The 13,427-nt window shown below is 39.7% G+C and overlaps 1 protein-coding gene across 4 annotated transcripts in view; it reads left to right on the top strand.

Moving 5' to 3' along the window:
- The window catches only part of LOC137990082 (beta-1,3-galactosyl-O-glycosyl-glycoprotein beta-1,6-N-acetylglucosaminyltransferase 3-like), a 34,979-nt gene extending 21,873 nt beyond the window's left edge, over positions 1 to 13,106 (top strand). For 3 of the 4 annotated variants that reach the window (XM_068835630.1, XM_068835629.1, XM_068835628.1), the window contains exons 3-6: positions 8,801 to 8,919; positions 9,516 to 9,542; positions 9,724 to 9,765; positions 11,239 to 13,106. In XM_068835630.1, the coding sequence (XP_068691731.1) occupies positions 8,815 to 8,919; positions 9,516 to 9,542; positions 9,724 to 9,765; positions 11,239 to 12,312 (1,248 nt within the window). In that variant the 5' untranslated portion in view covers positions 8,801 to 8,814 and the 3' untranslated portion in view covers positions 12,313 to 13,106. Of the gene's footprint in view, positions 1 to 8,166; positions 8,272 to 8,800; positions 8,920 to 9,515; positions 9,543 to 9,723; positions 9,766 to 11,238 lie in introns of all 4 variants that reach the window. The other variant, XM_068835632.1, reaches the window with a different exon arrangement.
- The last annotated feature ends 321 nt before the right edge of the window (positions 13,107 to 13,427 follow it).

Raw genomic sequence — 13,427 nt, 5'->3', positions numbered from 1 at the left:
TTGTTGATTTGCAAATCTTTCGAGCACTTTGGCTAAACAAGGTAAAACAGACACTGGTCGATAGTTGTTGCAGTCTGTAGAAATTCCTCCTTTAAAAAGTGGTGAAACGCGCGGGCGATTTTCCACTTTAAGGGGAATTCACCTTGACGAAAAGATTCATTAAATAGATATGCAATGCTGGATGCAATGTAGCCAGCCACGGATTTAATTGCTTTTACCGGGATATTATCCGCTCCAGCTGCTTTCCCTGCGTCTAGCGCAGGGATAGTGCTTTGAAAACTTGCTCATTGGAAACATACTGGAAGGAAGAAAATTCTCTAGCCTAAGAAGGCACATTCGGGTTGTTGTTTAAGACTGGTGATAAATGTGTTCCAGAAGAAGGAAGTACTTGTTCAGCGAAAGTTGTAAAGTGGTTATTCATTGTGTCAGCAATCTCTTTGAGGTTCGTTAGGAATTTATTATTGACAATTAGTTTATCGACATTGCAAGGTTTACGCTTCCCAGGAAGAACTTGTTTTAGAACTTTCCAGAAGGATTTAGGATCCCCTTTATGTTCCAATCAGTGCTGTTTAAATAAATCCCGTCTCTGTTTTCGTAATTTAGAAGTAACTTGGTTTCTTAGTTGTCTATACAAAGTCCATTTATCTTCGTCCCCAGTACGTTTAGCACGATTGTGCTCTTGATCTCGCCTTCTCATGAGTTTGAGGATGTTGTTATCCAACCATGGATGAGTTTTCTGCCGTATTCGGTTTTTTTTGATAGGGAAGTATTTATCTAGATTGTTTTGAAAATGCTTGAGCCAAATTTTAAGTTTCTTGTTAATATCACAGGCTGATCTAAAGTCATCCAATACAATACAATACAATACAATACAACTTTATTTCACTACGCTAGCCACACACAACAAAAGTTGGTTTCCAGGTGGGGCGTAGGTAAACACGTTACAATAAAATATATATATATGTTTAAAATAGAAGTATACTACATAGAATCAGTGCGATCCAGTGGAAGGCATGGGGGGCGAGGAGGCAAGTTTGCGTTTGAAATCAGAAAGCGATTTTGCGGTCTTTGCCTCATAGGAAAGATAATTCCAGAACATTGCACCACTATACTTAAAGCTGCGCTTCAAAACATTTGTGCATGGCCTTGGAAGTGCTAGATCAGTCTCGATATTCCTAAGATTGTAATTTATGTTAGTATCATTCAGCTTTACAAAGGAGTTACTCAGTTGGGGGGCAGACAGATCATTGAGGATTTTATACATAAGGGTAGCCTTTGTATGGAAGCGCCTGGTTTCAAGAGTTTTCCACTTCAGGTTATTCAACACATCTGTGGACCTAACATCATATGAAGAGCCTGTAATAACCCTTCCCGCACGATTTTGAATTTTTTGTAATTTATCTTTCAGTTGCTTACCAAATATATCCCACAGGGGTGAGCAGCAATCAAAGTAAGGTTGAATGAGTGATCTGTATAAAGTTACGAGGGTGCAGAGGGGGACAAAAGGCTTAATTCTTCTCAAAGCACTCATGCCAGCACATGCCTTTTTACATAGATACTCAATATGAGTTTCAAATGTAAGCTTTTCATCTAGTAGAACTCGCAAACATTTGATAGAGGTTACACGTGAAACCAAATTATTATCAATGGAGATTACATTAGGTAAATCTCCAGATTTAGTGTTCAAATTATATGTTGACCCAACAACCATTAACTTAGTTTTGAGAGGGTGGAATTGGAGCTTATGAACAGTGAGCCAGTCGCTTAGATTTTTTAAATCAGAATTTATATTATTGGCAGGTGCGCCTATATCAAAACTAGAGGTAAAGATTTGAATATCGTCTGCATATAAACAGGGGGTAGTGAATTTTAAGCAATTTGGTAAATCATTTATGTAGATAAGGAAAAGGAGAGGGCCAAGAATAGAGCCTTGGGGGACTCCACAGGGTAAGTTACTTTGAGAAGATAAGCAACCATTTATTAAACATTGTTGTTGTTGGGCAGTTAGATAAGACTTGAACCACATCAATTCTCTATCAGCGACTCCATAAAACTTAACTTTCTCCAGTAAAATCGAATGATCAACTGAGTCGAAGGCCTTACGAATATCAAGAAAAACTACACCTGTCAATTTTCCCTTATCCATATTATCAGACCAATCATCGCACATTTGAATCAACGCCGAGACAGTCGAGTGGAGAGGGCGGAAACCAGACTGGAATTTAGAGAGAACAGAATTAACTTTCAAATAGTGATAAAGCTGTTGAAAAACTTCTTTCTCGAAAACTTTACTTATTATTGGCAGGATTGAAATTGGTCTATAACTTCCCATATCACGACGGTCATTGCCTTTATAGACCGGGCACACACGCGCATTTTTCCAGTCATCAATAAAAATTCCAGAGGAAAGTGACAAATTAAATATAAAAGTCAAAGATGGAGCAATTATACTAGACGCGACTTTGAGGACCTTGGCAGGAATCTTATCAAGGCCAGTGCTTTACGACACCTTTAAGTTTTTTAGCGTAAGCGCGACATTTTCCACTGGTATATTAGAGAATCGAAAGGCTGGAAAACTATTCTGAATGTTGCTGAGATATGTGTTAACGCTATTAGAGGACCTTTTCGTTGATTCAGCGGCCAAAGTTGGTCCTATGTTTACAAAGAAATCATTAAATGACTCGGAAATATCTTTATCGTCAGAAACAATTTTATCGTTAACAAGAATATCATTGAGAGGGGAAGATTTATTACCTTTGCCTGTAAGTGGTTTATTAATTTCCAGCTCGCCTTGGGGTCAATAACCTTGGACGCATCGACGCAGGCGAAAGTTGTCAGATTTCGCTTTACTCATCATACAATTTACCTTATTCCTGGCAGATTGAGCACCCAGTGGTCGTGCGAGCCGTATTTAATAGCATGTTTTTTATGGTAATCTCGTTCCTTCACCATTTTCTTTATGTCAAACGTGAGCCATGGTACTGATGATTGTCTCACACGCATATGTCTGATAGGGGCATGGGGATCTAAAAATTGCATTAAAATCAGACTTCCATGCTTGCCAAGATAAGTTAGGGTCGTCAAAACATTCAACATTTTGCCACGAGGCCCTATAAGGTCATTAATAAAATCCACTTCGACAAAATGTTTGAAATTTCGAACCTCTTTAATAATGGGTCTAGTTTTGGGTACAGCAAACTTTCGTACCGCATAAATTAGACTGTGATCTGAAATCCCTAGGTGAATAACTCCAGAGGTTGCTATATTGTCGACCATATTTGTAAGAATTAAATCAATAGTAGTGGCCGAGGATTTAGTAACTCGGGTGGGCTCCTTGATTAGTTGCTCTAACTGATAAACTGAGGATATGAACTGCGGGGTTCGTGTATGTACATCAAGGGGTGTTTTGGCACAGTCAGAGTTAATATCCCCCATGAGAATCAGTTGCTTATGTTCGATATCACCAAAAAGCTGCATCTACGCGCTCGGTGGTCTATACCAAGTGCTGACTAGAAATGACCTGCTGTGAGGAAGATTTATTATCTCTACACAGATTATTTCCAAAGTGTCGGGCACAAGGTCAATTCTGTTTGTGTACGACAGCTTTTTCCTGATATAGAGAGCAACACCACCGCCTGACCGGCTACGGTCCTTCCCGATTATAATATAGCCAGGAATATATACTTCAGTATCAGAAATAGTGCCATCGAGCTTAGATTCGTTAACGGCTAGCACTTCCAAAGGAGAATTGATTAAAATATAGCGAATTTCATCAATGTGTTTACATAGACTATTAGCATTAATACAGGCAAGTTTAAACCCTCTACAGGATGTGATGCAATGCAGTAGAGAGTAAACATCATTACCTTCTACTGAATCACACTGATCTGTCGTTAGTAACGACGATCCCTGCTTCTGGGTCGTCGTGCGTTTGCCAGCTCCAGCAGGACCTTGCTCAGTTGGTTGTAAACATTGGGCCTGCGAAAACCCTGTCGTGCTTGGCTGGATGGCCCACGGCTAGAACCTGACCTAACAAAATTAATAAATTTAACGGCAAGCAGTGAGCTGCCCTTAGAGTTTAGGTGAAGTTTGCTGCTGTTGAGGCAAGAATTGTCAATTATTATATAGATACTGATGAAATACCAGGATTTCTCCTTTTACTAAAAAATCATATCTTCACCGCGCGCAGTGAACGTATCATTTTTATCTTTCACATGTGAGGATATAGCTGTCGTCATGGTAACGAACACGATTAGCCAATAAAACGCGAGAGATACTTTCGGCACTCGAAGATAAAATTCGTATCCCCGCGCGGCCATGTAATATCCTCTATTTATTCAATTGTCAATTAACGTGAAGTTGTTACTTTCCGACAAAGATTTCAAACTTTCGTTAGCATCATGCAATTTTGCACTTAAATCTAAATCTTCTCTATGAGTAAGTGCAGAGACTGCTATTCTTGAATTCGGAAATTTTAACTTCACTGACTTTGCGAGATCTACAATCTTTTCCGCACATCTTTGAGCGAAATCTGTTGGAAGGTTATTTGTACCCACGTGAACAATTACATGGGCTGGATCACCATTGACATTAATAGACATAACCTCTTCGGATATCTGATCTGCTGTTTTCCCCGGATACGTGAACTTACGGACCGGTTTCTTTGAAAGCCTTCTTGGATTTATGTTCTTAATGATATAGAATCTCCAATTATAACTATAGGTTTATTGTAGTCGCTGTTTTGTGGACTTGCATTCCTCTCTGGGTCATTTGGATCCTGGGGACTCAAGGCTGGCGAGGCAGTCTGATGTGAACTTTGCTCGCGATGATCTGATCCAGCTTCTCGTTGTCTATCCGTTGTTGTTGATGTTGTTGTGGTTGCTGAGAAAGAGTATGCAGATTTTGCTTGCGCACTTGCATCAGTGGAAACAGCAGTTAGCACCTTTTTTCAGGTCTCAATCCCTATGAGTTTCCAATTCCTTTGTTAGTAGATGAATGGAGGTAATGAGCCTCTTTTGTTCTTCTTCGGCCGATCGAAGTTTGTTAGCGTAGTCTTTGTTCACTTGAAGATGGTGTTGTTTTTCTTCTCTTTCAAGATGCAAATTGTTTGAAAGTTTTTCGTTCAACTCTCGTTGATGGCGAAGTTCGTTGTTATTGACTGCATCAGGGTGTGAACAGACATCGGCATCAATGCAACTTTCTTTGGAAATAAAATGGGCGACTTGCTCTTTTAAATCGCGTTTATCCTTTCTAAGGAGCAGAATCATTTCTATCAAATCACTACAATTATTACAACAGCGGCTAGATCTTTTGCGACAGCGGGTTCAAGTTCAATGACTTCTTCGCCACTTTGCTTCTTGCTTTCCGGCCAAGGAACCTCGTCGGGTAGTTTCTCGGGTAATTTCTCTTTAGCCTAAACCAACTAAGTTTAATTTCAACTCCTCTGCGTTCTCTTTACCTTGAATCTGGACAGTTTTTGCTTTGGTATAAAAGTTGCAAGTGATGTGTCCGGCTTTAAGCACCGAACAGGTTCCATTATCCTGAACTTGAAAGTCGCTACTATCGATTCCTAATTTTGATGATAAAGGTCGAGTAAATCTTCCTTTGTGCCAAGCCATTTAAGCTGTTTCTTTGAAGCATTGTAGATTAGAAGACTAGAAGACTAGAAGCCACAGAGACGAAAATATGGAGAATAATTGCAGAAGTACGAGAAGCTTGCTAAAACACGTCTTTACTCTTCGAGACTTCGTTGAAGAATCGTAGATAGTACATAGAATCGTTCCCATGGGAACTTACTTGCAGACCCTTATTAATGTAGAATATAGAATTTGCTTTACTCAAAAATTTTGAAACCGTTTGCCCCCCCCCCCCCCCCCCCCCTCACCCCCAAGCGGTCAACATCGTTTAAAGGTTGTTGAAGAAAAGGTTGATGCCGTTTGCCCCGACCCGAACATCCATTTCCCAGGTTTTCTATGAATGAAGTGGTATCCTTTTCTCAACCTCTTAGAGGGGAAGGGTCTGGGTGAGCCCTGTACGGGAATGTTTAGAGGGAAATCGTCAGCAAACTTGTCAAGCTGGGACCTATAGGAATTTCAGAATTCAAGGAGTCTCAAACCAGTTTCAACTATTTTAAACCTTTTCCAGAAACTGTACTATTAGAAGGATTACGTATACGGCAGTGTATTTCATGGTTTCATGCGAAACAGCAATTATATACCACTTATTTACATAGAGTGAGGTCATTACAGGGAAATCTCAGACCTCGGCCTTGAGGACGAGGACGGACGAGGTTAATTAGTTATTTATTATATGGCTTTTTTTTTTTGCTCAGCATTGGCCTGTTCTTCGTCCTTTGGATAATAAAACTCGCTCTCGTAGTGGCTCTCTTTGTCGCTTATACTAAAGAAATATCTGTATGCTAGTTTTTCTTTCAGTTATTGAAAATATAGTTGTACTTTGTCCGTAGTTTTTTGTTGTTTTCGCCCACGCGCTCGTAGCTTTTAGTCTCAACTCATAAAAGCCGTCGAGCCGAGAAAAATTTTCATAATGCCCGGTTATTACAAGAAAATCTTGCCCGCTCAGCAGCCAATCAGAGCGCGCGTACTATGGTAGCCATATAATAATACCGTTTAACACAATTTGGTCAATAGTATGGCGTAATCGGTTACCATAACAACGGGCTTTCTATCTAAAAACTATCCCAGATTTTTTTACTGCCTGGAAAGTGGTTAGAAGGATGACAATCTTTGCAAAGCTTAAAAAAATAGATGGTGTGCCTTCAGAATTCAGAATTGTTTGAGCTTCTATAAAATACGTATGTCGTTCACCACAACTGAAAAGATTTAAAATAATTTTAAATCATCCTTTAATTGTATTTAATTGTGTTTTTGTAAGTAAATTCAAATCAAGTGAAAAAAAATTAATAAAATACAAAAATAACTGAAAAGAGTACAGAGGTCAGCGCTGTACCTGGTTAATATCTACAATTATTATAGTTTTGATCCAGTTAATATCAAGCTCCCAGTTCTTATCACCTACAATTATGCGTGAAGCGGTGTCACTCACGTGCGTGTGTTTTACAAACGTCTTTGATTTAATAGCACGGAACGACCAAAACTTCTTAGGATCTACTTTCAATTTCTCTGATAATGTTTGGAGATACTGATGATGGCTTGTTGCAATACAATTCTTAGTTTGTTTCCTCAGTTGCTTAAAGCGCATGAAACGTTCTGGGGAAGAAGTAATCTCCATTCGCTTCCACAACGCTTTTTTCTTTCTACTCAGCTTCATAATTTCAGCAGTTATCCAAGGTGGCCTTGAACGACCTCTAAGCCTTATTCGAGGAACATTCATGTCTATAGCACATGGTATCAGGTCCTGGAATTTAGTCACACTGTCATTTAAAGGGAGAGTTTCACGTCTCTGCGCATGGGCAAACTGTCACTTCAGCCCATTTAATTCCATTGTTATTGAAACAATCGAAAGTACTGATGCAGAAAACGGAAACAATCCCGTAGTAATGGATTACTCATTGGAATTACTTTTGTAATCATTTCCTTTGTGTTATGAACCTACTGCATGCGAATAGATTACAACTCGTGCGTAGAATAAATTTTCGACCCGTACAATAAATTCGAGATCAAAACTAAATTCGATATTTTCTGTGTAAACCCGCAGTGTCTTCCACCAAATTTGGGCCGTAGTAATTCAGTGTATTTGCTTTAATACTCTCTGTGTTTAATTAACATCATCTGGTTCAGTAAGAAACCGTAAAATTTACAACTGCTAGCGATAAAGCTTGGACATGCGCAAAACCGTGAAACTGTCCCTTTAAGTGTACTCCTGAGACCATCCAACAATAGACTTCCCTATTCACATTCTTTTGACGTTTGAATTTTGCATTAATACCAAAAGATACCCGAAGATGATCTGAATTAAAACTGTCAGGATGAACAGATCCATTTACTATATAATATAAACTCTCATTGTATCTGAAGAAGGCTGGTTTGGCCAGCCGAAATATAGTACACCACTAAAATCAAATCTAAGTACTATCGGCTCTTGCTCAAAATATTTAGCTTTAAAAATTTTGTTTCTCGAACACTTTCAACCCGCCATTTCTACTGTTGACTGTTTTTCTCTTTTCTGTTTCCGTTTAAACTCAAGCATGCGCAATGAGACTGGAACCCACGTTTTCTGGTAAAATAGAGTCCATTATCCTAGAGTTTTTCCGGACGCTCACCCGCTGACCAAAAAGCCCGAGGACTCTCGGTACGAGATTGGATTTGTATGTAGTTTTATCACGTACAACAGGAGCGCTTGAGTAGGAGCTTGCGTCTCCTATACAAGCCCTATGAGTCAACCTTTGCTGGTATCTTTCTATTTTTAGAACGCCAATCAGAATAAAGTTGTTGTGGAACAAAGACAAAAATAGCAAAAACAATGTATGCAAAATGTGCAAATTGATGTAAATTGTTGTAAATGTGAGTTTCCTGCTGAAGGATTAGTTCTACGCGCAAAGGTTGACTCAAGGATATAATGCATTGCGAGGCTCCTACTCGTGGGCTCCTGCGTACAGTTATTCAAATCTCGCTGCAATTGTACGGTGAATTTAACTGGAAAAACGGTCAAATAGAACTCCTCTGCTACCTGTGTCCTTCTTCGAACGCAATTAGGTTAATATATGCTAATTGTGTAATAACGAATAAATTATGTTAATGTATGCCAATTGTATGCTATCATTTTATTGTCTTGAGATTTGTACTTCTTACCTTTACTGTGAATGCCTCTTTAATTGCAGGATTGTGAACCACAATGGCTTTGTTACGAGCAAAGATTGTGATTTTAGTGTGCTTCTCTTTTGTCGTGGGGACGTTCCTTATTATCCAGCAATCAGGCATCCTGAGGGTCAGAAGAGGGGTAGGTCATTTCAAAATATAATGACACTATGCAGCAGCGACAACGACATATTGAGATAAACTTCTGATCGTTACTTCATCGAATATCCTACAGTAACCTTGGGCAGAAGCTTTTTTTCTTTTTCCTAGGATCCTTCCCTGAATTTCACTTTATAAGGAATGTGGTGCACAAATAATAAGGGGCCATGACTCACAGGAACGAGAAAATGCCCACAGTGAAATAATCAAGCCTCCTGAGCGTCAGAAGAGGGGTAGGTCCGGACGCGACTTCATCGAATGTTGTACAGTAACCTTGGGAAGAAGCCTTTTTTTCTTTTTTTTTTCTTTTTTTTTCCGGTCCCCTTCCCTGAATTTCACTTTAGAGGGAATATGGTGCACAAATACAAAGAGGGCGTGGCTCACAGGAACGGGCAAATGCGCATAGTGAGATCGGCAAGCAAAGCACTTGTTCCGTGCGTTCGCCAATTTCTTCTCGCCCCGTTGCTTCACCAAGGATCCTAATCCCAGCCTGAAACAGTCAAAGGCCTCCCACATTTGCCAAAGAGAAATTAGCGTCTCCTTTCTCCCCTTATGTCTTCTTTTTTCATTCTTTTTCAGTTAAAACGCGTGAATCGTATATCCGAGGTGAGGTTCCCTACATTTGCCAATAATGCCTCGTTTTGGGACTCGTGTCTTTGTTTTTTTCTTTCTCCGTTGTGTAAAACTAGTGCATCTTTCTATCCTGAGGTGATTTACCATTCTTATTATGTTAGAAATATATTGAAGACTTAGTAGGTCACCACGGTCTTTTATTATTTTGTTTCAGGGGTTTTCTGGCCAATGGCGTCAATTTACTGCTGAAGAAAAGGTAAAAAAGCTTGTATTATTGTTATTTTTACCCACAAAAATTGTGATGGAGGAAATCGTGATAGAGGAAAAAACAAGATGAATTTATGGCTTCGTCGCCATTTGCAATCAATCTAACAAAGTGAAGAGGGAAGATACCTTTCATTACCGCAAGATTATTTGCCTCCCAAATTAGGTAAACCCTTAAAAAACCACGATTCACAACCTGTTGTTGCTGAATGCTGATAGTATTGATCCAAATCCAGCGCTTTCAACTCTCTCCAAAAGGTCTTAGAATTGGCGCATGGAACGTAAGTGACCAAATCGATGTCTTGTAACCTATTGTTTCGAAAAAGCAAGAGATCTTTGTGGTGAGAAGAAAATTGTGATGGCGAAATAATGAAACTCCTAAGGACGACAAAAAAACTATTTTATTTGTGGGAACAATAGAATAGGTACAATGGCCCATCACAGCTTAAGATATCTGCCTCAGTGACGGGAACACTCTTAGTAATTTCTGAACAACAGGAAAAACTGCTTGTTGGTGTTGGGGGAGAGGGGGGAGGGGAAGGGGGGGGGGGGCGTTGAAGAGGAATAATCAGGTGTTCATTATACCATTGTTTCTGCTCGAAAATTTATGTTATTCCATTATTCCAAAATTGACAAATCGAATATTCCTTTCCAAAGGAAATTCTCATTCCGTAATTCCGCCCCATAAAATGACATTATTCCATTATTCCAGCAAAAAAATTCCCTTTTCTTATTCCATTTCAAGGTTCCTCTTCACCCCCCTAATGTGCCTTTGCAACACTATCAATTATGCTCAAGCCAAATTGACCGGGGTTATAAATACATAGTCTCGTTGTAACTCTTCTGGAAGTGGATTCACTGGACTGCCCAGTAGTTTTCCAAGTAGTTTATAAAAGGACAGAAGAGCCAGCTTTGCTTGTAGTGCATCTCCGTTGCAACATAATGCCATGAATATTTTCGTATCAACATCTGTATTTTGTAAAGTGGTTGTGAAATGGTAGATTCGGTGACCACTTTGTGTGGTTTAGTAAAGGTGATAAACAGGGCAGATTGATTTCTCTTGATATATGCAGCAATAGTGGTAACAATGCATAAATCCGGGTGAGCAAACTCAATCATCTGCTTGATGCGCATGCCTTCCTGGTCTGGTGTACATAATGGACTGAGGGAGTCTGAACGTGTAGAGTCCCGATGTTACGCACATATTATCTAAACTTGGCTAAGATACACTTTCTTCGTAAAAATACTCGCCTAAAAGGAACAAGGATTGATACAATGTTTTAGTTGGGTGAAAATGAGATTCAAAGTGTTTTTTTTTTTTTTTTTTTGCAACCCTGCTTCTCAGTGAAGTAAAGAGAAGATGCAGAAAGCGAGAAGGAAATCCCTAAACACCCAATTGCCTTTGCAGGTAAGGCACTGTTAGCTTAAAAAAATGCAAGGTTAATGGATCGTTTTCCCTTGGTAGGAATTGAAATGGAAAAGGTGTAAAAAGCTCATAGCTGGACAACTGGAAGTAAACAAAACCACCAACCCAATGGATGACTCTGAAATTCTCACCAGATACGAGACAAGTGAAAACTGTTATCATGTTTTACGGACACGATTTCCACACCCAGTCTTGACGAAAGAAGAAAAAGGTCTACCAATTGCCTTTTCACTTACTGTGTATAAGAATGCTCGTCTGCTGGAAAGGCTTCTCCAAGCTGTCTACATGCCTAACAATATTTACTGTATTCATATTGATATTAAATCTCCAGACGTCTTTCGTAAAGCCATACAAGCCATGATACGGTGTCTTCCGAATGTGTTTATATCACGAAAAAGCGCTGATGTGGTCTGGGGACATTTCTCAATAGTTCAAGCACAACTTTATTGCACGGAGGAGCTTTTAAAGTCTTCTGTGGATTGGAAATATCATATTAGTTTAATTGGACAAGATTTTCCACTATATGACAATAATCAAATTGTAGCAGCTTTGCGAATGCTTAACGACTCGAATAGTATAGAGAGTTTCCCTATTCCTGAACACAACAAAGGGCGAACTACGCATTCCCACACATTGGTAAACCATCAGATCTACGACACTGGCGTCGCAAAATCACCACCACCTCACAACATTACAATTTATAAAGGATCAACACATATTGTGGCCACGAAAGAATTTATGGAGTTTGTAGTACACAGTAAGATTGGAAAAGATTTTACAGAATTTCTTAAAGACGCTTACGTCCCTGATGAAATACTGTACGCATCATTACAACAGCATCCGCTCGCTCCGGGTGGGATACGTGGTGAACAACCAGAGTACATACCGCGGGCTCTTCACTGGGCTGACCAGTATTATCAGTGTTACGGCGAATGGGTGCGAACATTATGTTGGCTCTCTATCAAGGACTTGCAGTGGGCACTTGGTTCGATTATGAGAAACAGACTGTTCGTTCACAAGATTCCATTTGATTTTTATGATGACACATTAGAATGTCTCCTCGTTGCAAGACAGGGAAGAAAATACGGCTCGATCATGTGGAATGAACCTTAGCACGCTTTCCATTTTTCAGAACTGACCGGCCAGACCGGGCATTTGGAAGGACTACCTCTACAACGCATTCAAATTTTAATTTCTGTTAAAACACAATTCATGGATGTTATATACTCCTCCAGAAGAATGCGCGGGATTATCATGCAAGTGTTCCTTTAAACTGTTGCATTTTCTTTGCGAACTGATGGCTATGGCCTGTCAGTTTCGACAAAAGGAAAGCGCTCTATTTTTTTAGCCATTAGCACGGCTTAAATCCTCCAGCATGTGGTAAAGATTCGTAACGAACATGTTCTTCTTTTGTTTTAATTTGACATTCACATAACGATTGGAAATACGATTCGCTTTTTTGTTCCAAAAACACGACTACTAAATTCGATACATTACGGTTTTCCAGGAGGGGGCTAATAACAATCCAGTAATCCAAAAATCTACACCAAGGATAGATCTGATCTAAACTTGGAAGCGTAAATACAAGGCAGGACGCAGTTTTCAAAAAGGTCCAAAACCCTTCGTCACTGTGTTTAATTTGTGACTCCCGCTCAAAGCGCGACTCCTCTGCATAGCAATGCATTCTGAATGCATCATGACATCATGGCAGCAGAGACAAAAACATGGAGACTTTGCAAAGTAGATTACTTTTAAGTTCTTATCGTGAAACTGCAGCTCGCTTACTTCGCTCTCTCTCTTCACACGAGTTAATGTAGCCTGCAAATTGAAAGATTTCATCAAGCGCATTTTTATGCAGAGAGTACCGTCCGAGTTTTTTATCTAAATAAAAAAGAAAAAAAAAAGAGATGAAGTGTTGAACATATATATACCACAAAAACATGATTTTAAAATTATTTGCATTCGATGAAAGAGAACGCATCCCAATCGTGTCAGTCCCTCGGGATGTCCTTTGGGTATCGATCGTGGTGCCATACGATTTCAGCGGTACACGGGATTTTGTCTGTGAGGTCTGTCCCCACCAGGGTGGGGAATTTAACATGGCCACCATCTTGGATACAAATGAAGAGGGCTTGGAAATCAACCTTGTTCCCAAAGCTTTTCCCTCCACAAGTAGTATGGGAAAGGCCCTGGGAACGAGGTTGCCTGAAAACAACTCCGCCATCTTA

Source organism: Montipora foliosa, chromosome 2 (assembly GCF_036669935.1).
Source record: "Montipora foliosa isolate CH-2021 chromosome 2, ASM3666993v2, whole genome shotgun sequence".
Taxonomy (NCBI): Eukaryota; Metazoa; Cnidaria; class Anthozoa; order Scleractinia; family Acroporidae; genus Montipora; species Montipora foliosa.
The sequence above is the reverse complement of the archived record's forward strand: the minus strand, read 5'-3'. Positions and strand labels throughout refer to the sequence as shown.